We start from the raw sequence: 27,001 nt of genomic DNA, 5'->3' as shown, positions 1-27,001 counted from the left end.
TGCAAGCTGCTTTTGAGTGGCTCTTTTTAAGGGCGGAACAGTGAGGTACAAAACATTTGTATAAATAAAATTATTAGAATTTGAGGCCTCTCTCTGGGTTCTCCAACCACTTGAGGTAGGTCTTGGCCACACCAGCCACCCCCCCCCCAAATTATAGATGGTGAATTTGGGGCTGTTCAGATTATTTTCAAGGTGGAAAGCCAAAACCATTCAAATGGATTGGGGGGGTGGGCACTTTGGCAGTGGAGACTTCCTTTTCCACTCCCATCCAGTTTTTGGCCAATCCAGTTTTTAACAGTTTAAAACATATGGCAGTTTTTAAACCATGTAAAAAGGATCTGCTACAGCCAGAAAATGCAACTTAAAAAAAACTAGTGCAGATAAAGGAAGGAAAAGAGTAGTGGCTTTGATGTTACTGCAGCAGTGAATCCTGTTGTGGCCCAGCCCCATATAGGCTGAAAATTGCTTAAAAATAGCTTGTTATTGCTTCACAGATTATCAGTTATATTATATATACATTATATCCACAGCCTGTATGCTTCATGACAAGCTGTTCTTTGAAAGGTTTTCTTCTCCCTCTCCTTCACACGTAAAAAGAGTTTCTTGACAGAAAGCTACCAGAATCCTTTAAGAGGGTACAGAGAAATAATATTCCTGGGATGGCAGCTAATGTTCTTGTAGTGCTTGTAAACACCTGATAACAGTTGCGGCAGTGAATGGAATTCCATATAAGGTAGTGTCATTACACCATTCGAGCGTTCTGGCTGGTGTCTGAACCAAGAGTCAGGAGCGAGAGGGCCAGAGAGCCAAAAGCAAGATAAGATGCCCCTTCTCTCTGATAAGAAAGTGTATAAAAAGCCAAGCCACTTGATGTACTGTACCCATCTCTTGGAGATGTGGTCGAAGGCCTGCAGAAGTGATGTATTCCATCCACATCATATCATCTGCTGAGTGAGCTATATTGTTGTGCCTATTTCTATCTACTTTGTGCCTTTGGCTCTGTAGTAAGACTTTGTGTTTTAACTCTGTCTGTTCATACATTTGCAACTTAAGTAATTTTGTATCTTCAACGTTTTAGACGTTGATGTTAAATGACTGTATACAGAAACTTCTTTTCTGCTGAATGATATTCTAGTTTTCTGTTTCTGCTATGATGGCTGAAGCTATTTAGAGTGCATTTAATACTTGCAGTGTGTAAGACATGAATAAATAGCATATTATAAGAACATTCTACTATCTAATATCTGACTCCTGTTATTAAATATTTCTGGTACCTCCCAACACCCAAGAATCCTTCGGTGGGGTCTCCAACTATTACTTCCGCCTACTCCAGACTCCTGCCGTTGGAAACTTGCAAGCTTAGGTGAGCTAATGTTCAACATATAAGGACTGTGTGTAGATATGGGTGAGGGGAGAAAGCAAGAACCTTCAACCCTGTGCAGTCATGACAAAGGGGGCCAACCTTGCCGGTATCAATCTACTCCATATTTTAATCCAAACTTTCAAGGAGCTATCCACTGGACAGCTCCTTGAAAGTTGACTAAAACCCAGTGTGGATTCACTGCCCAACTGACATTGGAGCCACCAGTTGCCGCTGAAGGAAAGGAATCCTCCATCATCCTTGCCACAATAAGTGCTGCGTGCCAAACGGTTTGAAGCCATCCAAAAAGTTATGGCTACCTACCTGCAATCATGGCCACCCCATTCCCCCCTCAAATCAAGCAAGCCAGCAATTTCAGGAAGAGGAGGGAGCTGTCCTAGCCCCTGGGTTCAGGTTAGGAACACAAGGAAGCTGCCTTAAATGGTAAGTGTATTGAAGTTTTATAAGGCACACATGAAACATTTACACGGGTAAGGAGTTAGTCACGGACTGGGACACATGTAAATGAGGTCCATATAGGAGTCTAGGAAGCTGCCTACCAGATTCTCATTTTCTGAGACAATACATGGACCAAAACACAGCCATCCTTCGGAACATGCATTTCTCCCAATTTTGCAGTGCAATTCTCTAGCCAAGTAATGTGTACATGAATGCATGTGCTAGGATAAAGCATACATAAAAATGCATATGCTTGTGGGGGAGGAAACATATAATATGCATTATAATAGGGAAACATGTTTTGCAAAAATGTGCCTATCAGGCAAAACTGCATGTTTATATTAACAGAAATTCACACTAAAATGCTGATGAATTTTGATGAGGAATTTTAAAAAAATCACAAACTGATGTAGAAATGTGGTGAACTGAACTTAAAATTGGAAAAATGAGAAATGGAGACAAACCAACCAACAGTGACAGATTCACCCATCCCTATCTCTGCCTCCCTCTCCAGACCGGCATCAAAGGCATCTAGGAAACTTTTATTCTAGTAGCCTCTTGTACACAGGCATTGTTCACAAAAAGCCGAGCAGTTTGATACGTACACAAAGCTGTTTTATACAAAAGTTCTTCCTTTCCTAAGTTCCCCATAAACATCTTGGTGGGAGAGAAAAGCTATTCTGCACCCAGTTATAATTTTGGTGCTTCAGAATGCTAGCTACAGAGGTGCACAGGAGGGAATAAACCAAATCTCCTATTTTGAGTTCAGGCTAGAACATTGCATTTCTTCTCCAAATGATTGATTGGTTCCATATATTATGCAGGACAAGACCAGTTCCCCAGCATTTCCAAGAGAGCTGGGAATTCAAGCTCAACAGCTGCCACTCGGGTAAAAGCCAACCTAGGTGTCTTCTTTGATTCCATTTTGCAAACAGAATTCAGCATCCTGAGAATTTTAGTTTTCACCTTTTTTAAAAAGAGGGAGCAAAAGAGGCAGCTAAACAGCCACCTGCTGTGTATGCTTTAACATGGATTCCTGCACTGAGTAGGGGGCTGGACTAGATGACCTTATAGGACACTTCTAATTTTACTGTTCTATGATTCTTGCCCTTAAGATAGGGGCAGGGAACTTGTGGCCCTCCAGAAGTTGCTGGACTAGAACTCCCACCATCCCAGATCATTGGCCATGCCAGCTGAGGTTGATGGGCCACAGGTTCCCTACCCCTACCTTAAGGTTGTTAGAGTCCATATCTATATCTATACCTATATTTATAGTTGTTAGACTGATAGTTGAAAGAATAAAGAAAAGTAAGGTTTATTCCTACAAAGAGGTAAAGGCATATACACTGAAACAGCCATGCGGCCTTCACTCAGGGAGCCATTAATAACTAACTGAGATCAAAGGCTGTGAGAGAAAGGGAGGAGTAAAGCCTGCAAAAAGCGTTGCAAAGTTGCCTGAAAGACAAGAGAGAGGACAGTAGTGTTCCACAGAATGTCACCAGTGACACTAAATGCCCAGTTTTTGGTTGAGGCTAGTCGGGCCCCTGTTAACACAGGGGACAACTTACAGCAGTCCTATCAGTGATAGGTGGGCTTATGAAGACACAAGTGGTCCTTGAGGTATCCTGGATTCAAGTTGTTCAGGGCTTTGTATATCAACACAAGATATAAAATCTGGCCCAGTAGCGTATGGGCAGTGTAGATGTTTTAACAGAAGTGTCACATACTGTCGGCCACCTGCCCCACCAGCAGTCCAGATGCTACGTTTATCCACTAGCTGGAGCTTCTGGATTAGGCCCAAGGGCAACCCCACATAGAGCCCACTGCAGTCATCCAGTCTCGAGGTTGCCAGTGCTTCCACCCAGATGGTAGTCCAGATGGTAGTGTGGCTTCTGGTTTGAGGGAAAGCATTTCTAGAGTGGGCCCAGCACCTGCTAGTCGGAGGCCCCTGGTGAGTTAAGGGGACAGCAGTAGCCTTGGAAGGAGAAGAGGCCTTAGACCAGGGATAGGCAATGTGGTGACCTCCAGATGTTGTTGGACTACAACTCCCATCAGCCCCAGCCAGCGTGGCAACAACACCTGGAGGGCACCATATTGGCTACCCCTGCCTTAGAACATGTGCCTGGCTAGACCACAGAATCCATTCCACAGCAGAATGTATTTGTGCAGGATTATGCCAAAAGCCATCAGAACATGACTCAATCATTCTACTCAATCATAGAATGGCTATTCTAGTGGTTAGGGCACAGGACATTCAGCCTCTTTCCCTCTGTGGCTATCAGAAGCAGAAACGGGTGAATATATTCAAATATATCCTGCAGCTCAGAGTCAGATCGCATGCTTTGCATGTTATAGGTCCTAGGTTCAATCCCTGGCCGGAAATGTCCTCTGTGAAACCCTGGAGAGCTGCTCCAGTCAGTGTAGACAGTACTGAGCAAGACTGACCCATGACCTGACTCATAAGAAGGCAGCTTCTGGTTTGCCTATTTAAATCAGCCTTTAATTCGGAACCATGAGGACTGAAATCTTGCTTTATTTTTAGGGGATGAGGTGTAGTTCAAAGGCAAAGCATGTGCTCTGCATGCTGAAGATTCCAGGTTTAATCCACGACATCTCCGGGAAAGACCCTTGTCTGCAACTCTGGAGAACTGCTGCTAGTCAGTGTAGAGCAGTGTTCTTCAATATCAGGACCCCAGACGTTGTCAGACTACAACTCCCATCAACCCCAGGCCAGCTTAGCCAAGGATGATGGGAGTTGTAGTCCAACAACATCTGGGGACCCAAGGTTGAAGAACAGTGGTGTAGAGAATGCTGAACCAGTTGCTCGACTCAATAAAAGCAAGTTTCTTACGTTTTTTTCCTAATTTGCACAATCCATGCAAACTCCAGAATTTAGTTATTTTGGGATAAAATTAGCAGAAGGTTCATTTTTCCCTCCCAGTGTGTTAATTCTAATGCAAAATATTTATACAGGCCAGCACAGGCTTACTTGACAGTGTTCAAGACAGTTTTCTGGGGAAATTACTATAGTCTCTGTGGCACTGGAAGCCAGAGAAGCAATTTTCCATTTTCAGCCGCAAAACAAGCACTCTAGTATTACAGATTCTCTATCTTTTCCCCAATAAAGTTGACAAAAACCCAAGGTCACCAATAGTAATTTATTTCTCTCCAGTTTGAGTCCTCACTCTCACACTGGGCTGTTGTTTTATTATTATTGTTTTTCTTCCTTCGAATTAATCGTGCGATGGGCCTGTCCTTTATAGCAAGGAAAATTGTGTTGACATTTGCAAGGGAGGGAAGATTCCCCACAAAGTGCCGCGGTGCATCACATGAGGGAGAAGAAGCATTAACAAAGCAGAAAAAAGATACATCCCAAATATTGCATTTTTCATCACCTGGGCCTTATGTTACAAATTAAAGGGAAAAAGAATGGGATCAGGGAAATAATAAAGGCATAATGATTTCTTCAATAACATTAGGGGCTATATTTATGAGAAATGTGTGGTAATATTTCCTCAACAAGCCAAAAAAAAAAAAAAAGGAAAAGGAAAAGAGTGGAAAAAAGATTGCTTCTGTTATGAGTGATCATGGGGGAACCAACACAGAACAAATTCTATTGTGTGACTTCCAGCAAATGGAACAAGTTATATTATTCAATAATAAGGGGAAAAATCCCTTGCGGTTTAAGAATGCACCTATAGCCAACAGATATTTCTATTGAACTTTAAAAGGGAAGGAAATTGGGCAGCTGTAGTGAATGCACCAAGGGAGCAGGAGACCTGACCTCCTCTTCTGAGATATTGTACTGCCCTACAAATTTATAAAAATGCAAACACAATTTGGGTTGTTGGAGGGTTGTGAGGGGAAAGGAGGAGGAGAGGATTGGAAGGGGAGGGGTGGGGATGGAAGGGGGAAGGAAGGAGGAAAGGAGGGGCAGAAGGGAGGGGATTGGAGGAGGAGGGAAGCGTAGGCTTGATCATTTGCATGCTTATTGAGTTCAGTGGGATTTACTCCTGTGCAATCATGCTTAGGATAGGGGAAACTGACCTCGGGGAGGGGCAGGGAGGGGGGAAGAGGGGGAGGAGAGGAAGAGTAAGGGTAAGGAGGAAGGGGGAGCAGAGAGGGGGAGGGGCAGGGAAGGGAGGAGATTGGGTAGGTTGGCACTGAACAGAGGGAAGGCCCCTTTCCTTTCAAAAGGAAAACTGTTATTATTTTTTCAGGGTTTCCCTCACCTTTTTATTCTACAGCAAACACATGTAGTCTCCCACCCAAATTTGAACCAAAGTTGTGCCTGGCCACATCCACACCAGACGTTTATTCCACTTTGAATAGTCATGACTTCCCCCAAAGAATCCTGGGAAGTGTAGTTTGTGAAGGGTGCTGAGAGTTGTTATGAGACCCTCTATTCCCCTCACAGAGCTACAACCTCCAGGGGCTGACTGTTCAACCACTCTAGCTACTGGAGCTAACAACAAAGTTGTTGTTTCCTAACAACTTTCAGCACCCTTCACAAACTACACTATTGTAGCAATTGTAATGCACTATGCTAGATGCGATATGATTTTTAATTGTATATTTATTGTTTCTTTTATTTCTTACATTGCATTTTATTTTATTACAATTTGAATTCCATTGAATTGTATGGAATTCAAATCGCTAAGTGTTCTCCACAGAGACGCCATGGACCACATGAATGAAGCTCACGGACCACTGGTGGTTTGTGGACCACAGGTGGTTTGTGGACCACAGTTTGGGAAACCCTGCTAATGTTTTTTGGCCTGAGGGTGGCATTCACCCTTGGCCAACTCTCCAGGGGCCGTATGCCAGTGGTAGGTGTGGGGGAAAAGCGGTTGTGGGCCATACCCCACACGTGGATGCACACCACACACACATGGACAGGTTACAAACAGCCCCCCCTTAGCTGATCTGTGCATTCCCCCTTCCCGCTTATCAAATAATTTATCTGGAAAGGGGGGCACTTTGCATCCTCATCAGGGTGCTGGGTTGGTCAAAGAGGATTAACCCCCCTCCCACACACAACCAGTGACATGTCTACTTTATTTTTATTTTTGCCACTGCTGCCAAAATGATTACGGTCTTGAGGAACCAGACAAAAATTGATTGGGGAGGCAAAAAAATTACTCTGCGGGGCCCCATGGTCTGGGGTTTATTCACTCTTAGATGAAACCGATTATTCAGATTTCCTAGAGGGCTGCTCTGAGGTGCCACCCTCTCTCCTAAAGCAAAATTGCCAAAGTCACTTTAACCAAGCCTGTTGTTGCTGTTGCTTGCCCGCCCAATGAAAGGGTATTGAAAAGCACCCTTTACCAGGCCAGATTTGGCCCAGGGATCTCCAGTTGCTAACCTGTAACCCTTTCCCATATGACTTTTGGTATCATTTGAGGACAGAAACTGCCTTGGTCATGCTAATGAATGGCCTTTGGCACGACACAGATGGAAGGCCCAACCCAGTTAATTCTCCATGATCCCATTGTTTTAAGGAATGACAAATGTCAAGGTTTTAATGTCACAAATTGATTCCATTTTACTTGAATGCTGCAACACACTCTTGGAGGGGGCTTTAACTGCAAGTTGCTTCAAAAACTGGGATACAGGACGGATATTAGAGACATCAAAAAGTAAATAACTCCTATTCTGAGCATGCAAAACTCGGTGTACAGGATTGAACTCCCATAGCCTTGGAAGTTTGGCCCTTAGCTCTTTGTGGCAGCAATGGACCACGACTCACATAGCCACTTCATTTAAAGTCCATGAGGCATGGCATTCACCCAGGAACATTTACTGCAGTCTTTGTGGTCCTCAGTTAAGTTCCAACAAGCTCCTCACCACAGTGCTGGAAACTCTCCCAGGGTATGGCTTGCAGAGCACATGGGCCACCCCCTTGCTGAAGCTAAGCAGGTCTGGGTCTGCTCAGTGCCTGGATGGGTGACTGCCTGGGGATCACATGCACGCCTCCCTCCATGATGAAAGAAAAGTGGGGAAATAAATTTTAAGAAAATAAAATAATTGGCTATACCTCATGGCCCTATCACTCATAAGGGAGGGTGGATTAGCTACAGGTGAACAAATCAGTCTAATCAGGTGAACAAATTGACTGACAAATCAGTCTCTGTCACTTTTGCATCTGCCCTGTTTCAACATTAATCTGCAATCTTGTTTCAATCCGCACACAAAAATTGCATTAAATTATCTATCTGAAAATGCATTTTAAATGTATTTTCTCTCAAAACGTGTATTTTCTCTCCAAATACACATTTCATGATGCACTTTGATGCAGCTTTTGAGGCAAGAAACACGCCTGAACATTCTGGAAATGCAAAAGCCAGCGTATTATTGACTTCCAATCCTCACGTTAGTCCAGGTGGAAGTGGGCAAGCAGAGAAGTGCAATCTGATCCATTTGTATTGGAATCCGCAAAGATCAAGTATTCCCGTTATTAACACTTCTGGATGCTGGTAGCAACTGAAAAGAATACAGCTGGATGATGGTTGCTGTGCAGTGTTGCCAGCCTGTGTCAGAGGCACCCGACAAGTGGGGAAGCCCCCAGGCCCTGCTGCAGCGCAGCCCAATACTCTTGCCCACTGCCTCCCCTACCACAGGCACTCTCCTAAGGATTCCTTTGTGGGAAGCAGACCAGGTCTGAATGTCAAACATGCTTTGCATATACATGTCCACAGGTTCAGTCCCTGGCACCTGTAATTACAATGTTCTCCGGCAGAGCAGCAGGGGAGGAGGTGTCCTTCTAAGGCCTTGGAGAGTTGATGGGAATGGGTGGCACACATTGGTGGTTCAAAGCAGCCATATAGCAGGTGAGAATCAGCTCTGTATTCTCTACTCCTGCAATGGGTAGCCTTTTTTTTCTACTGAAGGCCATATTTCTCTGGGTTAATCTGTCTGGGGCCACATGGGGCAGTGGGCAGGGCCGAAGCCAGTGATAGGAAGCGGCAGTGACAAATGTGGGACCAACCTTTATGTCTTTCTGATGCCTCCTTATCTCTCTCTCTCTCTGTCTCTCACTCTCTGACACCCCATCTCTTTGCCCTCTTCCTGTAACTGCCTAGCAGGCTGTTGGTAGAAGGGCAGATGACACATTATTATTATTACATTTGATAGGGAGGAAGGGTGGGATATAAATCAAATAATAAATAATAAATACATTTCTACCCCGCCTTTCTTTTCATGATAGAAACCCGGGGTGGTTTACATATGGTTTCCAGGTAGTCTCCCATCCAAGCACTGACCAGACCTGACCCTGCTTAGCTTCAGCAGGGCGCTGGCCTTACATGCCTTCAGACCACAGCCTGGGACTTTTGCCAGGAATCTGCTGGTAGACACCAATGGATGATTCTGTCAATAATTTTGGATCTCTCCATTTCTCATTTTTCCAATCTTCAATTCAGTTCTCCACATTCCTGCAGCAATTTGCAATTTTTTTGAAAAAAAATCCTCTTGTAAATTCTTCAATATTTGAGTGCACATTTCTCCTACGAAACATATTTTATACTGCAGTTTTGACTCAAGCACACCTTTTTGCAATGAATTTCTCCTAATATAATGCATTATAATATGTTTATATTCACAAATATATATTCATTTTTATGCATATTTCTAATGTATGCATTTTAGTAAACATTTTTTGGTTGGAGAATGGCATTGCGAAATTTGGATAAGCATTTCGGGCGATTGCTGTGTTTCTGTTCTCATACTGTTTTGGAAAGCGTGAATTTGATAGATTTGGCTTTAAATGTGAACTGAATCAAATTTCTCCTTTATTCCTATTTGCAGATAGCTTTTGAAATTAGGTCATGAGCCACATGCATCTCTGGGACCCACACACACACACACACACCGCTCTGGTCTGAGCTGCAGAAGCTCTCCAGAGTCTCTGGCGGAAGTCCTTTCCCAGTCTGTCTGAAATTCTTTTAACTGAAGACTGAGCCCAGAATCATGTCTATACATCTGTACAAAGCATTTTCCCTACCTGTGACATTAGGAGTCGGGAACCTCAGGTCCAGGGACTTGATGCAGCCCTCTGTCGGGCCCTTGGAACTCTCCCCAGACCATACCCCTCAACAACTGCCAGTGGTTGCTGGTGCCCATTGAGACTGGTAGGGCGGAAGGCAGGGAGACTAACAGTGGGCGGAACCAGAGCCAATGACATCCAATGGCAGAAGACAGGGAGACCAAGAGTAGGTGGAGTCAGAGCCAAGTAATTCAAGGGCAGTGAGGCTGGTGGGGCAGTACCCCATTTGCCCTAATGAGCCAACTTCCATTGCTGACTGCACCACACATGCCTTGAGTGCTTTTGCCTGGCTGGAATTTGTCCTTCAGCTGTGATAAGGCCTCTTGCTTGCCTGCATGGACGATAAAGAGAGGTCTATGTGTACTGAACACTCTGACTTTTGTGAGGTTAAAATGTGTACAATGGTAAGAGTGACATCATTGCTCTGCTGACTTTTCCATGGATTGTGGGGAAGGAACTGTAAAAGTATTAGCCTGTAGAGCAGATGTTGTGGTTGACAGTACTTGCCATAGAGTCTGGAGGGCATGAGGCAGCCCCGGGCCTTATTTATTTATTTGAAGAGTCTCTTTATGTTTTCAATGTTTGCTTTTATAGGTATTTTTAATTAATATTTATTTGATAATCGCTTAGAAGTTCCCTGTCAAGTAAGCAGTATATACATTCTGTTAAATAAATAAATTAAATTAAACTTTGAACAAAATTCCCAAAGTGAGTTTGGTCTGAAGAAGTTAGAAAGGGGGGGGACAGAGAAATGTGTGTCTCCTGGATAATCCAAGTGGTCAACCAATTCTGATGTAATACTTTCCAGCAACAGGCAAATGCTAACCAAGAGATCAGTACAGATCCTTCCCAAAAGGAAGTAGTAAAGGGAAACCCTGGTAAAGGAAAGCGAAAGGGTGCGGCACAGAAAAAGAGTAAAAACATCAAGTCTAAAGGGAAAAGACAAAAAATAACAAAACAATGTAAGGGAATGAATTTTAGAAAGCTTTTTAACTTGTTGGAGGATACACGACGGACATCAATTAAAAACTCCAAGAAATGTAAGGAATCTCAACAGATTAATGAGGAACATACCACTCAAGGAGACTTAAATCCCTCTTTTCAATCATCCCAACCCTCCATTGGAAAAATGAATATACGACAGACTGCGACGGTATTGCATAAGGATAAAATCGAGTCAATGTGCATAGTAGACGGAATACAAGACCCATGGCAATACGTACTTGATGCGGGGCTGGAAACCTCGCTTAAGGATCAAGAGAAAGTGAGAAATACATTAAAGTCTATAACCAAGCAAAAATGGGAGCTGACTTTAAGCTGACCAAAGCTAGTTTTTCCCAACTTCCCAAAACCCAAAGGCATGCTGTCTCTTCCAAATAATGATACATCAGATTCTACTGCTCATAGGGATCTCAGTGTGCCCCTGATGATGTCATCAACAGTTAGGGTTGCCATATTGCCCGGATAGCTGGGTTTTACCCAGATTCTTTGCATGCCACCCGGCGCCCGGCTAGCCCCTTAGGTGGCCCAGATTCTCACCTTTAATTTTTTTAAAAAATTAAGTTTCTAGGTGGTCCGGTTCTCGAGATATACAGAAAAACGTCAGCCGCCCCCCCGACTGTTAAATCTTTCTTTAAACAGTACTGTATACAGTACAGTACTATAGCACTTCGTAGCTTTAACCCCGCCCGTTCAGCATTGCAGCCAATCAGAGAAGCCAGGATTGTTTCAGTTTCATTGACCTGAGGCAGTGTCTAGAAAACAAAATGGTGGTCCCCCCCCCCGTTTATCTGAAAATCTCATAAATTGGGTAAGTATATACATTTCAGTTTCTTTTCCTCCTGTGTGCAGGAGTCAGATCTTGGGCAGTGTTTTGAAAACCTTCCCAATACTTGCTTTTTGTAAAAGCAATGCTAATCCCATATGTTGCTTATCACTTGAGGTTGCATTTCTGTCCCTGTTTGAGTAGGCCCCACTGAATACACTGGGACTTGCTTCTGAATAAATAAACCTAGGATTGCACTATAAATATCTTTACAGTTTGTGTAAATAATAAATATATTTGAAAGTCATGCTTATATAAATATTTCTTCATTTATCATATTTTTGTTTTTTGGTTAGGAATCCTGACTGGTTGTGAGATGCTTAGTTTTCTGCCTTACTCATAGGAATCTTGTTGTGGTTGGTATGGTATTACATTTAGGAAAGTGATACTGCCTTTTGTGTTGTTGTTTTCCTATTTGCATTTCACTCATCTTTAACCTCACTCCGTTACAGCCATAGAAGCAACAGCAGCATATGCAAGATAATTAACTCCCATTAGTGATAAGAGCAAGAATTTATAATTATTATTTCAATTAAAACAAGAGGCTTATCAATACTTTGAAGAGGACCAGATATTTATTTTATTTCTGAACCCAGGACTGGGTCTTTCATGATGCCTGATGGGGGGTGGGGTGGGAAGCAGGAGAGTAGTCGATGACAGACATCCTGGCATTGGTAATCTAATTAGCAAGGTATGTGTGGGGTTGTTGCACACTTCCAGGACCAGTTTCATTTTGAGTATGGAGGTGGAACCTGTGTAGATGTGGTTGAGAAATTTTGAGTTAAGGAAAGCTCTGCTTTTATAAAACCTAAGAAACATACAGATAGTTTGAATGTCTGAGTGCCTGCACCAGTAGAATACTGGAGGAACTTGTAAAACTTGCTGCAACAGTATTTAGAACTGAGCATGTGGTGTGAAAGACTCCTTTTCTTAACATTTTGGCTTCTTGTTTTTCTCCACCCACCACATCTTTGAAATATATCGTATATGGTTAACCGTACTGCTGCCCAGACTTACTTTATGTTTGTTGCTATTTTGTGTTTTTATTGTTTTTATATTGATTGTGTATTTTTATTGTTTTTATTATATTTGTAAGCTGTGCTGAGCTCTGTTTTTAACAGCAAAAGGGCAGGATATAAATCCTCTTAATCAATCAATAAATACTCCATAGTGTTGGAAACTAGAGTCTAGGCATTTAAGGCTGAAAATGTTGCTTTTAAAAAAAAGATTTCTCACATCTTTCCCCAGTTTTTGGTGGTAATTCCTAGGCACAAAAACAAAACAACTGGACAATCCAAATATTAATATGCAAATAATATGCATAATATGCAAATAATGTGCAAATAATATGCATAATATGCAAATTAGCCTGCCCGGATTTGTGGAACTGGAATATGGCAACCCTATCAACAGTGTGCTAAGACTTAGAGGCCTTGAACTGGGCTCTACTCTTCACAGCACAACACTGAAGTTTTGTTTCCACCAAAAAAAAAACTAGCCTGGCCACTTCGCTTTCTCTTAAGAATAGCCTTTGCTGTGTGGCCTGAGCCATTTTGTAAATAGTAGACAGTGGTGATAATAGCTTCCTGTCTTGTTGGTGGCTCATCTATGAAGGCAAACACCACCAAACTCTCCACAAATGAACAGTGAAGACTGCCTTGTTAGTTCTCTTTTGCTTTTTCTTTCTTTCTTTAATCTGCCTTTTGCAAAATGCAGGCTTTCTGTTCCCAGATAATAGCTTTAGGGATGGCTTATTACACTCATCGGTATTTGGTGCTCAGTGCTATGAAAGAGCTCAGTGCCATCTAAAGCCATTGGACTACCATGTGTGGCCATCTGCAGTCACGGTGGTCAGCACTTGATGGGGGCCCAGGGTGAGTCTCTGAGAACTCAGGTACGCCCTCCCCAATGCAATTTGCTTTCGACGAGTGTTCGGGTTCTCTCCTCTATCATTACTGCCCATTTTCCTCCTGGCTGTTTTTTAAAAGCTCAAGACAGCTACCAAAGCGATCAGTACAGACTGCAGTATGCTAAACGTAGGCGTGAAGAGGTATCAAGGCAAGAGCCAGCATCAGATGCTCAGTGTTGGAAACTCTGCAGGGTCGGGCTCCGGCAGCTGGAAAGGCTACGAGTGACCCAAAGCAGAAGAGGCAGGCGAGAGAGGAGTTTGTCACCCTGACAGGGAGCAAAAAGTCAGAGCTAGAGATTGTATGACTGAGGGCAAAGCAGGATACAGATGGGATGAGTTAGGCTGGGCAGCACCGGAAGTTGCTGTGGGAGGTAAAGCAGGCCGAGGAAGAATCTGATGATGTGGTGGGGCAGCCTAGTGGTTTTGCCAATGACAAGTGTCCCAGGGTGACAGAATTCTGCATGCCTTGTAGTGATGTGGCTACTGAATCACCAGACCAGGCAGGGTTGCACAAGCAGAACAACCTCCACTGTCCCAAAGGAACGTCCCCTCCCACTCCTCTCCCTGCGGGCACCCACATCCCCTCCAAATCCACTCTGGGGGCTCCACCAACCATCTGGAGCAGATGGGGGGAGTGCAAGGGTCATGTGAGAGAGGGAGGGAAGTTCTACTACATGAGTGGAAGTTGCTCCGCTCACACAAGGGGTGCTTTCACACTGCACTTTATTCCATTATTCTGATGATTTCTTAGCTGGTAATTTGTGCATTATATTTGAGCTTTCACACAACATACCTGGTGGAATGTAGTGCAAGTGTAGCACTAATTTCTGCAATAAATGATACCAGAAATAATCCGTTAGCAAGGCTGGGAACCCGGAAGACCACAGGAGTGTTTTTCACTAGCTGCTGCCACTCATGTGACAGGCATCTCAGCATTCAATGCATTCCTGCCCTTTAGTCGTGCAGGGTTTGTTTGTTTTTTTGCCTGACAAACGTTGTACCGGTATTCCGGCATTGGCACAGATAGCAGCAGCATTTCCCACACATTCCCGTCTTGATAGAACTAAAACAATTTAAAAAGTCAGATCCTAAAGGGAGAGGGCTTGCATGGCAACAGGACAAGATCTCAGACCTCCTACACAGTGGGGAACAGTGTGCAAGGACGAGGGACGAAAACAAGCTGTGTGAAAGACAGTTGCCCGAAATGCCACTCTGTCGGCTGAAAAAGTACTGTTCCTTATCACAAGAGGTACTGCAGTGTGAAAGGGATTTTAGAAATCGGGACAGAAGCGCTACCTTTTTCATCCGTTAAACTAGCGCTATTAGCCCCATGTGTGAAAGAAGCCAAGGACTTTGCTGGATTCAACCCAGAGTGAGGGGGTCACCTCAGGGAGCAGCTTTTGGGTGTCACGAAAGGGCAGCAAATTCTTTCTTACTTAATTTGTTGTCCTTGTATTTCACTGACAGAGAGGGGGAGATGTGCTTGTCAGGTTTTCTGACTCAGGTGCCAAAATATCTCGGCTGGCCTTCAGTATTACGCACCTTCACTTGGACTTCATCCGCACTGTCTTATGCCACTTTAAACAGTTGTGGCTTCTCCCTCAGGGAGCTGCATTTTCCAGAGTAGTTCAATGATCAATCCCTCTTAACATAAGAACATAAGGAGAGCCTGCTGGATCAGGCCAATGGCCCACCTAGTCCAGCATCCTGTTCTCACCAGCCAGACACCCATGGGAAACCTGCAAACAGGACTTGAGCAGAACAGCACTCTCCCCTCTTGTGGTTTCAAGCAACTTTCCAGGGAGCTCTGGGAATTGTAGCTCTGTGAGGGCAACAGGGGTCTCCTAACAATTCTTGGCACGAAACACAAACAACAGTTGCTAGGATTCCTTCAGGGAAGCCATGGCTGTTTACAGTGGCATAAGAGTGTTTCAAATGTATAGTGATGTTAGGGCTTTGGTGTGGGGGAACAGGACACTGCTCCACCTCAGGGAACAAGATATTTGGGAGCAGATCCTGCCCCACAGTGTCTGTTGTCTGCCCCCCTCCCAGTGCTTGCAGATCTCTCCTTTTCATCACCAGTCCTGGTGGTGCAGAAGGAAAGGGGCTCTGGATTGAATCCCTGGGGCTCCCAATTTGGGCTCAGTGGTACCTGACACTGAGTGCTCAATGAACAGCACACACCATTGCCAAGTTGGGAAAAAAGCCAGTTGGTTAGGCCTCATTGGAGCCACGAAGGTGAAAATGCAGGATTATAAGGATTGGGTAGGAAGGGTCAAGGTCAAAGATACTTCTTTAAGATATTTTTATCCTGCCTCCCTATCCATCCCAAAAGGGCTTACGAAAAGAAGACCTGCACAACCCACAAGGAAACAAATGAATTACTCAAACTGTTAAAGCAGCCAACAGGCAAGTCAACCATTCACAATCCATGCCCACCAGGAATAAGCACATTTTATACTTTCCTTTTTTGGAAGGCTGCAGGCCCTCTGAAAATTCTGCTCATATTAGAACTGGACCAAAAGCCATACACACACACACACATCCAGTCGTGGCACCTTTGTCCCACATGAAAGTACATGGGGGAGAATTTCTGCAACTTTCAGGGAGGCTCTGCAAGAGTCACAACAAGCTTGGGCAGCGTTTCACCCGACACTTTTTTTAAACTTACATTATTATGAGATGTTGAGGACTGCATTGTGCCCTATATTTGCATAGGAATGGCAGCCCAGTTGCCACTCTCCAGCTGCAGTGGCAACTTGGTATCATTCTTAAGTGGAAGGAAAAGTGTGTGTGTGGGGAGAGAAACCCTCTTCACTCGCAAAAACCACCCAAACTTTGGTACTCCACCAGGTGAATGTTTAGCCCCTGCCCCAATTTTCAGGAGGGTTTTTGCTGAAATTCTGAAGGGTCAAACATTGGGATGAAATGTTCAGATCCTCTCCCCCAGAAAACCTGGGCTTTCAGAGACTCCGCAAGGCATTGCCCGCACACTTTCAACGACATCTTGAAACTCATTTTTAAAAAAAGGAAGGCTGAGATCTTCAAGATGCAGTTTGCTGCAACAGCATAAGAACATAAGAACATAAGAAGAGCCTGCTGGATCAGGCCAATGGCCTATCTAGTCCAGCATCCTGTTCTCACAGTGGCCAACCAGGTGCCTGGGGAAAGCCCGCAAGCAGGACCCGAGTGCAAGAACACTCTCCCCTCCTGAGGCTTCCGGCAACTGGTTTTCAGAAGCATGCTGCCTCTGACTAGGGTGGCACAGCACAGCCATCATGGCTAGTAGCCATTGATAGCCCTGTCCTCCATGAATTTGTCCAATCTTCTTTTAAAGCCATCCAAGCTGGTGGCCATCACTGAGTCTTGTGGGAGTAAATTCCATAGTTTAACTATGCGCTGAGTAAAGAAGTACTTCCTTTTGTCTGTCCTGAATCTTCCAACATTCAGCTTCTTTGAATGTCCACGAGTTCTAGTATTATGAGAGAGGGAGAAGAACTTTTCTCTATCCACTTTCTCAATGCCATGCATAATTTTATACACTTCTATCATGTCTCCTCTGACCCACCTTCTCTCTAAACTAAAAAGCCCCAAATGCTGCAACCTTTCCTCATAAGGGAATCGCTCCATCCCCTTGATCAATCAGCATGGCGTGATTGTTGAACTGCAGAATGCGCCTAGCTCTCCCTGTGTGTTACTGTCTATGCATTGCCACTCATAGGATCAAGTGGGGGAAAAAGACTAATTCAAACATAACCGTTTTTAAGGTGTCCACTTAAGATGGTTTAAAGGTGCAGTTGAAAATGCATAGTGGAGATTAGTGCCTCTGATATCAGTGGGGCAGTGAATTCACTCCAGGTTTTAGTCCAAATTTTCAAGGAGCTGTCCAAGGTGCCAGACCTATTTTGGGAATGAGTTTCAGCACTTTGGACAGCTCCTTGAAAGTTCAGACTAGAGCCCAGAGCAGATTCATTGCCCCACTGACATCACAGCCACCAGTCCCCACTCATACAAATGTACTTATAAGGGAGCTGTGTTTGGTTCCAAGTGTAAACTTAAACAGCTATAGTAGGAATTAGTGCTGAGCTGAAATGGCCAGGGGGGAAAAGGCTGAGGGGGTTCTACAAAAAAAACTTTATCAAAATAAAAAAGGAGCCTTTCAGTGATTTGACTGGGATCACCACAAAATAAACTGTTCAATACATAGAGTAATCCATCAGTGTCTAGGATCCATTGTGTGACCACTACAGGAAACACTCTCCTCATGCTAATAGGTTTCATTTACCTGTAGTGACATCAGCACATATCTAAATCTAATTGGTTACATACTGTTGTGATGTCATCATGTCCAGCACAAGCCCCCTGATTGTCTATGCTTGCTTGTGGAGGAACAGAACAAGAGAGGGGATAAATGATGAAGAGGCCGCAAAGGAGGAAAATAATGGAGAAAGGCTGCCACAAAAAACATTAGGATTAAGAACTGGGGGAGGGGGTGCATACACCCTGACATTACTACTTTTGAGGCAAAAACTGGACCTGGAGAACATTTAGCTGAACACTAGCAATACTGATATTGTTAGCTGCAAAGCTCAATTTTTTTGACATGCAGTGAACAGGTGAAGATGAAAACAAGTTTATGTGTGTGTTTTTACTTACTGAAAAATCTGCATCTTCTGCTCTCAAGTGGTCTGCAATATAGTGGACACCCTCCACAGCCAACTTCAAGGCAGGTGACATCAGCAAAAGCTGCTGGTCTTTCATGCCAAGAGTCTTGCTCCCTTGCCCTGATGTGCCAGCTAACTCGGGTTTTTTACATTTGCATTTACAGTGAGTGGGTTTGGCTTTGGCCTGCTCCTCATTGAGGTGGCAGCGCTGGGAGGCTGGGGACCCACTGGATTGCCCATTGGTCTGGGACGACTCCTCTTGCAAGTAGCAATATTGGATGCTCCTAGAGCGACAACGTATGGTTCCTTCCTCTGCTTTCCCTGGACTGCTGTACATCTGCTGGACACTTAGTGACCTGCTTTTGGAGATTGAGCTGGACTGAGAGTCTCCCAGTGGGTGACAGGGAGGTTGGAGTGATGTACAACTAGCCCGAATTAGCTCTGGGTGCAACATGGAATACTGGCCCAATGGTGACTTGCAAACCGGCTGTGGCTTTACTTGGTCATTGAGATGGGCACAGAAAGAAGATGTGGGAGATGGCTCATTGCTCTGAGGGCTGTTGGATGACGAGTTAGTGAAGTTGGGTTCCACTTCAGTCTCGGACCAAAAACGCTGAGAGTTGGCTATCTTGTGCATGGACTCAATGAGCTTCTTGCAGTTGTCCTTCACTGTTGAAGGGCGCTTCATGAAGAGAAGGCGTGGGACGACATCCAGGAAAACTTTCCTCACCCAGTCTGGCATGGTGTGGGTGCGAGGAGAGCGGTGGTGGACATTGAGCACAAAGACTGTGATAATGATGGACAAGGTGACAAAGATCATTGTGAAGAGCAAGTACTCCCCAATCAAGGGGATAACCAATGAGGTAGAGGGGATGATCTCGGTGATAAGGAGGAGGAAGACAGTTAAGGACAAGAGGACTGAGATGCAAAGAGTGATCTTCTCCCCACACTCTGAAGGCAGATAGAAGACCAAGACAGTCAAGCAAGAGATCAGCAGACAAGGGATGATCAAGTTGATGGTGTAGAAGAGAGGGAGACGCCTGATGATGAAGGAATAGGTGATGTCAGGGTAGATCTCTGAGCAGCACTCATACTTCTTGATGTTATAGTTGCCTACGGCATTGATGATCACCCATTCTCCACTCTCCCAATAGTCCAGCTGGTCCACATGGCGGTGCATGCTCTCCAAATCGATCTTGGCCTTGTCATAAGTCCATGAGCCAAACTTCATGGTGCAGTTCTGCTGGTCGAAGGGAAAGAAGGTGACGTCAATGCTGCAGGAGCTTTTGTAGATGGCTGGAGGCATCCATTTGATCCGTCCATCATAGAAGAGGTGGGCTTTGGTGAGGTGGGTGACAGCAAAATCCCCATCTGCACTGTGTGAGAGAAGGAGAATAAAACAGACGCAAAAAGGATAATTAGAAGGTGGCATTTTCATGTGTTTTTATTAGCTCGGTAGTACAGAACATGCTTTGCAAACAAAAGATCCTACATTCAATCCCTGGCATCTCCAGACAGGGCTGACTAAGATTCCTGTCTGAAACCCCGGTGAGCCACTGACAGTCAGTGTAGATCAGGCTTGGGGAACCATTTTGTCTGATGGGCCCATGCACTCCATTTTTGGCAGGTGGGTGGATCTGTGCTGGAAAGAGGGATTGTGTTTGGCGCTGAATTTAAACACCACTGAATGCAAGCCCCATTGCAAAGGGACAATTGGGGGACACTCTAAGCCATCCACTCCTAGTGGTTTCTTGCATTCAGTACTGTTTAAATTCAACGCCAAATGCCAGCTCCACTGCTTTCCGGTGAGCTCAGATCTTTCTGCTGTATTTATTTATTATTTTTATTTATTAAATTTATATCCCATCTTTCCTCCCAAATAAGCCTAGGGCGGTATATGACATCAGGTGAATCAGAAGTGGACCACTTTTGTTCAGGTCTGTGGCTTCCTTTATGGAATCAATCCATCTCTTATTTGGCTTTACTCTTTTTCTACTCCCTTCTGTTTTTCCCAGCATTATTGTCTTTTCTAGTGAATCATGTCTTCTCATTATGTGTCCAAAGTATGATAACATCAGTTTCATCATTTTAGCTTCTAGTTATAGCTCTGGTTTAATTTGTTCTAACACCAAATTATTTGTCTTTTTTGCAGTCCATGGTATGCACAAAGTTCTCTTCCAACACCACATTTCAAATGAGTCGATTTTTCCTCTTATCCCCTTTTTTCACTGTCCAACTTTCACATCCATACATAAAAATCGGGAATACCATGGTCTGAATGATCCTGACTTAAGTGTTCGGTGACACATCTTTGCATTTGAGGACCTTTTCTAATTTTCTCATAGCTGCCCTCCCCAGTCCTAGCTTTCTTACCAAATTCTTCTTTCCAAGCTACACAGGAAGTGGATTGGACTGTGAAAGACCAACCCAAATTATGCTTGCATTTTTTACAAATTTGTAGTGCAGTACAATATCTCAAAGAGGAGGTCAGGTCTCCTGTTTCCCTGGTGCATTCACAATAGCTGCCCAATTTCCCTGCTTTTAAAAGTTTGATAGAAATATCTGTTGACTATAGGTATGTTCTTAAACCGCAAGGGGTTTTTTTTGCCTATTAGTGAATTCACTAGTTTTGTAAGGTTTTGTTTTGAAATGAGTTTATGGGAAGCATCAAAATGGCATGGGTGGTATTTTCAATTTAACATTGCGGAATATGAAAAATCCACGCTGGCTATAGTATACAGCATGGCTGTATAATACTTATATGCATGTATGTACACACATACAGGCACACACACACACACACACACACGTGTACTCCCTCACACAGATCATGAGACCACCATTTAACATATTCTGGAAACTGGTAATATTTTTAAAAATATTATTTGGGATCTTTTGTCTGAGGATCTAACTTTTTTTAAGCATGTAATTCAGAAGGTATATTTAGCTTAGCAATACAGAAGAAGATTACTTATTCAGTAGAAGATTACTTATTCAGTAGCTTCTTTTCCACTGAGTTCATCTAACTATAGGTCTTTATTTGTACAACCTAATGCATCTTAACTCAGGATTCATTCTTATGGCAAAATTGTGGCTGATTGGATATTTACGTATTTCCATTCAAATTTGGTTTTGCATACTTGTTGGGATTTCTAAAGGCGGTGGACTTAAATAGTCTGTTAATGAAATTGCTGAACAGTATAATCACATGGTGCATCATTCACCTTAGGTTTTATTGTTGTTTTATATCAGGAGAGAGGAACCTTTGGCCGTCCAGTTGATGCTGAACTACAGCTCCCACCTGCCCCAACCAGCGTGGCCAACAGCCAGGGAATATGGGAGTTGCAGTTCAGCAACATTTGGAGGGCCAAAGGTGCCCCACACCTGTTTTATGTTGCTCTGTGTGTCAGGAGCATCACTTTGGGATGGCCAGAGGCAGAGGGTAGTGCCCCAGATCTTTGGGGCCTAGTTCTGCCAGTGGCAGCTGTGGTGGGATAAGGGGGAGGCAGACACTATTGCCATTCATTACTTGTGTGGCAAAGTTGGCCCTTTTACTTTCATTTTCTAAACTCTTGAGCAAAGGTAAGGGAGAGGGCCAAATGATTCACATAAGGGAAGCTATTCCCCCCCCCCAATAGGGAAAGAAATGGCAACAACACTCTTTCCCTTCTTCCCAGGGGCACTTGCATTTTCAGTTGACAATGCCCAATGTGCAGCAGATGGCCACAGCAACTCAGCTTAAAAAAAGTAGAAAGGCCATCAGCGACCATCTCACCTCATAGTAAGATTCATATTATTTTGAATTTAATTTAATTTAGACGTGATGCCGAAGGGGACCCTCATGGCACCTCCACTGCCCTCAGAAGTGTGGGGTGGCGGCGGCGGCCCAGGAGAGGGCCTTCTCTGTGGTGGCCCCTAAGTTATGGAACTCCATCCCCACAGAGCTGCATCTGGCATCTTCGCTTACAATTTTTAATAAATGTTGAAGATGTACCTCTTTAGCCTAGCCTTTGGCACTTGAGATGTATGTTTTCAGGACCTGCCCTACTCTTGTGACTGTAATTTATCTTAAAACTATTTTTAATGCTGTAGTTTAAATTGTTGTAACCCATCCCGGGACCTTAAGGTGAAGGATGGGTAATAATAATAATAATAATAATAAGAAGAAGAAGAAGAAGAAGAAGAAGAAGAAGAAGACGACAGTAGGGCCCCACTTGTATGGTGGGTTAGAGACTAGGCCCCCACCGTAAAGCAGAAATTGCCGTAAAGTGGAACCCATTGACTATAATGGGCCGCGTTGCGCGAAAATGACACGAAAATGTCACAAAATGCCGTAAAATTGCAAAATCGGCTTTAAAACAGGGAATTTCCCCGAATTGAAAGCTGCCGCATCAGCAGAACGCCGCAAAATGGAACGCCAGTAAGCAGGGCCCTACTGTAATAATAATAATAATAATAATAATAATAATATTAAATGTCGGTTGTTGAAGAGAAAGTGATTTTTGGAGCAGGAGCTGGATCATCTGTCTGGGTGGAAAATTAATTAATTAATTGAATAAGAACATAAGAACATAAGAAGAGCCTGCTGGATCAGGCCAGTGGCCCATCTAGTCCAGCATCCTGTTCTCACAGTGGCCAACCAGGTGCCTGGGGGAAGCCCGCAAGCAGGACCCGAGTGCAAGAACACTCTCCCCTCCTGAGGCTTCCGGCAACTGGTTTTCAGAAGCATGCTGCCTCTGACTAGGGTGGCACAGCACAGCCATCATGGCTAGTAGCCACTGATAGCCCTGTCCTCCATGAATTTGTCTAATCTTCTTTTAAAGCCGTCCAAGCTGGTGGCCATTACTGCATCTTGTGGGAGCAAATTCCATAGTTTAACTATGCGCTAAGTAAAGAAGTACTTCCTTTTGTCTGTCCTGAATCTTCCAATATTCAGCTTCTTTGAATGTCCACGAGTTCTAGTATTATGAGAGAGGGAGAAGAACTTTTCTCTATCCACTTTCTCAATGCCATGCATAATTTTATACACTTCTATCATGTCTCCTCTGACCCACCTTTTCTCTAAACTAAAAAGCCCCAAATGCTGCAACCTTTCCTCGTAAGGGAGTCGCTCCATCCCCTTGATCATTCTGGTTGCCCTCTTCTGAACCTTTTCCAACTCTATAATATCCTTTTTGAGATGAGGCGACCAGAACTGTACACAGTATTCCAAATGCGGCCGCACCATAGATTTATACAACGGCATTATGATATCGGCTGTTTTATTTTCAATACCTTTCCTAATTATCGCTAGCATGGAATTTGCCTTTTTCACAGCTGCCGCACACTGGGTCGACATTTTCATCGTGCTGTCCACTACAACCCCGAGGTCTCTCTCCTGGTCGGTCACCGCCAGTTCAGACCCCATGAGCGTATATGTAAAATTCAGATTTTTTGCTCCAATATGCATAATTTTACGCTTGTTTATATTGAATAGCATTTGCCATTTTTCCGCCCATTCACTCAGTTTGGAGAGGTCTTTTTGGAGCTCTTCGCAATCCCTTTTTGTTTTAACAACCCTGAACAATTTAGTGTCGTCAGCAAACTTGGCCACTTCACTGCTCACTCCTAATTCTAGGTCATTAATGAACAAGTTGAAAGGTACAGGTCCCAATACCGATCCTTGAGGGACTCCACTTTCTACAGCCCTCCATTGGGAGAACTGTCCATTTATTCCTACTCTCTGCTTTCTGCTTCTTAACCAATTCCTTATCCACAAGAGGACCTCTCCTCTTATTCCATGACTGCTAAGCTTCCTCAGAAGCCTTTGGTGAGGTACCTTGTCAAACGCCTTTTGAAAGTCTAAGTACACTATGTCCACTGGATCACCTCTATCTATATGCTTGTTGACACTCTCAAAGAATTCTAATAGGTTACTGAGACAGGACTTTCCCTTGCAGAAGCCATGCTGGCTCTGCTTCAGCAAGGCTTGTTCTTCTATGTGCTTAGTTAATCTAGCTTTAATAATACTTTCTACCAGTTTTCCAGGGACAGAAGTTAAGCTAACTGGCCTGTAATTTCCGGGATCCCCTCTGGATCCCTTTTTGAAGATTGGCGTTACATTTGCCACTTTCCAGTCCTCAGGCACGGAGGAGGACCCGAGGGACAAGTTACATATTTTAGTTAGCAGATCAGCAATTTCACCTTTGAGTTCTTTGAGAACTCTCGGGTGGATGCCATCCGGGCCCGGTGATTTGTCAGTTTTTATATTGTCCATTAAGCCTAGAACTTCCTCTCTCGTTACCACTATTTGTCTCAGTTCCTCAGAATCCCTTCCTGCAAATGTTAGTTCAGGTTCAGGGATCTGCCCTATATCTTCCACTGTGAAGACAGATGCAAAGAATTCATTTAGCTTCTCTGCAATCTCCTTATTGTTCTTTAGTACACCTTTGACTCCCTTATCACCCAAGGGTCCAATTGTCTCCCTAGATGGTCTCCTGCTTTGAATGTATTTATAGAATTTTTTGTTGTTGGTTTTTATGTTCTTAGCAATGTGCTCCTCAAATTCTTTTTTAGCATCCCTTATTGTCTTCTTGCATTTCTTTTGCCAGAGTTTGTGTTCTTTTTTATTTTCTTCATTCGGACAAGACTTCCATTTTCTGAAGGAAGACTTTTTGCCTCTAAGAGCTTCCTTGACTTGGCTCGTTAACCATGCTGGCATCTTCTTGGCCCTGGCGGTACCTTTTCTGATCTGCGGTATGCACTCCAGTTGAGCTTCTAATATAGTGTTTTTAAACAACTTCCAAGCATTTTCGAGTGATGTGACCCTCTGGACTTTGTTTTTCAGCTTTCTTTTTACCAATCCCCTCATTTTTGTGAAGTTTCCTCTTTTGAAGTCAAATGTGACCGTGTTGGATTTTCTTGGCAATTGGCCAGTTACATGTATGTTTAATTTAATAGCACTGTGGTCACTGCTCCCAATCAGTTCAACAACACTTACATCTCGCACCAGGTCCCAGTCCCCACCGAGGATTAAGTCCAGGGTTGCCGTCCCTCTGGTCGGTTCCATGACCAACTGATCTAGGGAATAGTCATTTAGAATATCTAGAAACTTTGCTTCTTTGTCATGACCGGAACACATATGCAGCCAGTCTGTGTCTGGGTAGTTGAAGTCACCCATTACTACCACCTTTCCTAGTTTGGATGCTTCCTCAATTTCATATATCAATAGATTTGGGTGACCTGAAATGGGGTGTAAACTAATGAAAAAAAATTTGGGCTGATTTGAAATGGAAGTTAATTGGCTTGCTTTCTGTGAAATGTAAATTTTAGCATTTCTTTCTATATTTATGAATATAGATCAGCATATGCAAATGTTATGCAAATTTGTGCCTATAGGCCTGTGCCCAACTCTTCTTAAGTACCCAGCAGTGGCCCTGCTGTGATTTGCTATTTTAATATTTTATTATTTATTGTACTCAGTAGTTGGAAAACCCTATTTGTTGACCAATATAGTCATCTGAAACACGAGTTTGTTCATTCTTTGTCCAACTAGAAGCAGATTTCATATGTATTCATGCATGCACTCTAAAGTAGTGATTCCCAAATGTTTTCCCCCCATGGATCACCCCAAAATTGCTGATAGTCTTGGCAGCCCATTTAGTTATTTTTCTGCCGGTCATACCAATTTTAATGTGCTGTGCTAGATGCTGTTTGATTATTAATTGTATTTTTATTGCTTCTTTTATTTCTTATCTTGCATTTTATTGTATTACAATTTGCATTGCATAGAATTCAAATTGTAAGTAGAATAAATGCAATATAAGTAATAATAGAAGCAATACAAATACACTAAAAATAAAAACTCAATATGAATATGCATGCGGACATGCTGCAGACCACCTCAATGGAGTTCACAGACTACTGGTGGTCCATGGACCACCGTTTGGGGACCCCTGCTCAAAAGTGCATGCACCCAATGCTTCTATTCATGTGGGTTTCCTCACTGATTTTCTTGTACGACAGCTCTGCTTGCATATTCCTTTGAGATGAAAAATGAAACTCTTGCAAGTGGAAGAGTTCCAGGCCCCACCCTTAATAGCAAATAGCAGCAGCAGTAGTTGTAGTAGTTGTCATTTTTAATAATAATAATAATAATAATAATAAAATTATTTGTGAGTCGCCTATCTGGCCGAATGAATGGCCACTCTAGGCGACGTACATTAATATAAGCAATTACAAAATATATAGACCAAAAGGTCACAATTCAATAAATCATCTAAAAAACCCCTTTCCAATTAATAAAAACATAAAAATTAATCCACTTCAGAGATACTATAGGCCTGCCTAATAATAATAATAATAATAATAATGTATAACGCATTTCAAAAGGTTCAAAGCATGCATATGTTATCTCAATAATCCTTGTAACAGCCCAATAAGGAAGATTAACATTATGTCAACCATATTATTATACATGGAGGCGAGAGACTCATCAGTGCTGGCTGTCCAAATGCTAATGTGGGGCTTAATGAAAAGAATGACATGTAAACTAGGATGTGTTGATTCAGAGTTCATCCTCTCAGCTTCCAGGCTACGCTTCCATCAGAGTCCCCACATGGATGGATGGACTGGGGAGCAAATTTGTGCATGTCAAATAATGTTTTATTGATCAACAGATTGTGATAGAATCTTAATGACTTCAGAATGTCACCTACTATGTCTGCATGCTGTGCAAGTTAATTATTCAGTCTGCTTGCAA

At 43.4% G+C, this 27,001-nt stretch overlaps 1 protein-coding gene across 1 annotated transcript in view; it reads right to left on the bottom strand.

The window, feature by feature from the left end:
* The window catches only part of CHRNA4 (cholinergic receptor nicotinic alpha 4 subunit), a 109,849-nt gene that overhangs the window by 20,237 nt on the left and 62,611 nt on the right, over positions 1 to 27,001 (bottom strand). The window contains exon 5 of the mRNA XM_061631009.1: positions 18,254 to 19,637. Coding sequence (XP_061486993.1) covers positions 18,254 to 19,637 — 1,384 coding nt within the window. The remainder of the gene's footprint in view (positions 1 to 18,253; positions 19,638 to 27,001) is intronic.

The sequence above is a fragment of the Rhineura floridana genome, chromosome 6 (assembly GCF_030035675.1).
Source record: "Rhineura floridana isolate rRhiFlo1 chromosome 6, rRhiFlo1.hap2, whole genome shotgun sequence".
NCBI classification, from domain to species: Eukaryota; Metazoa; Chordata; class Lepidosauria; order Squamata; family Rhineuridae; genus Rhineura; species Rhineura floridana.
This window is presented reverse-complemented; position numbering and strand designations above follow the sequence as displayed.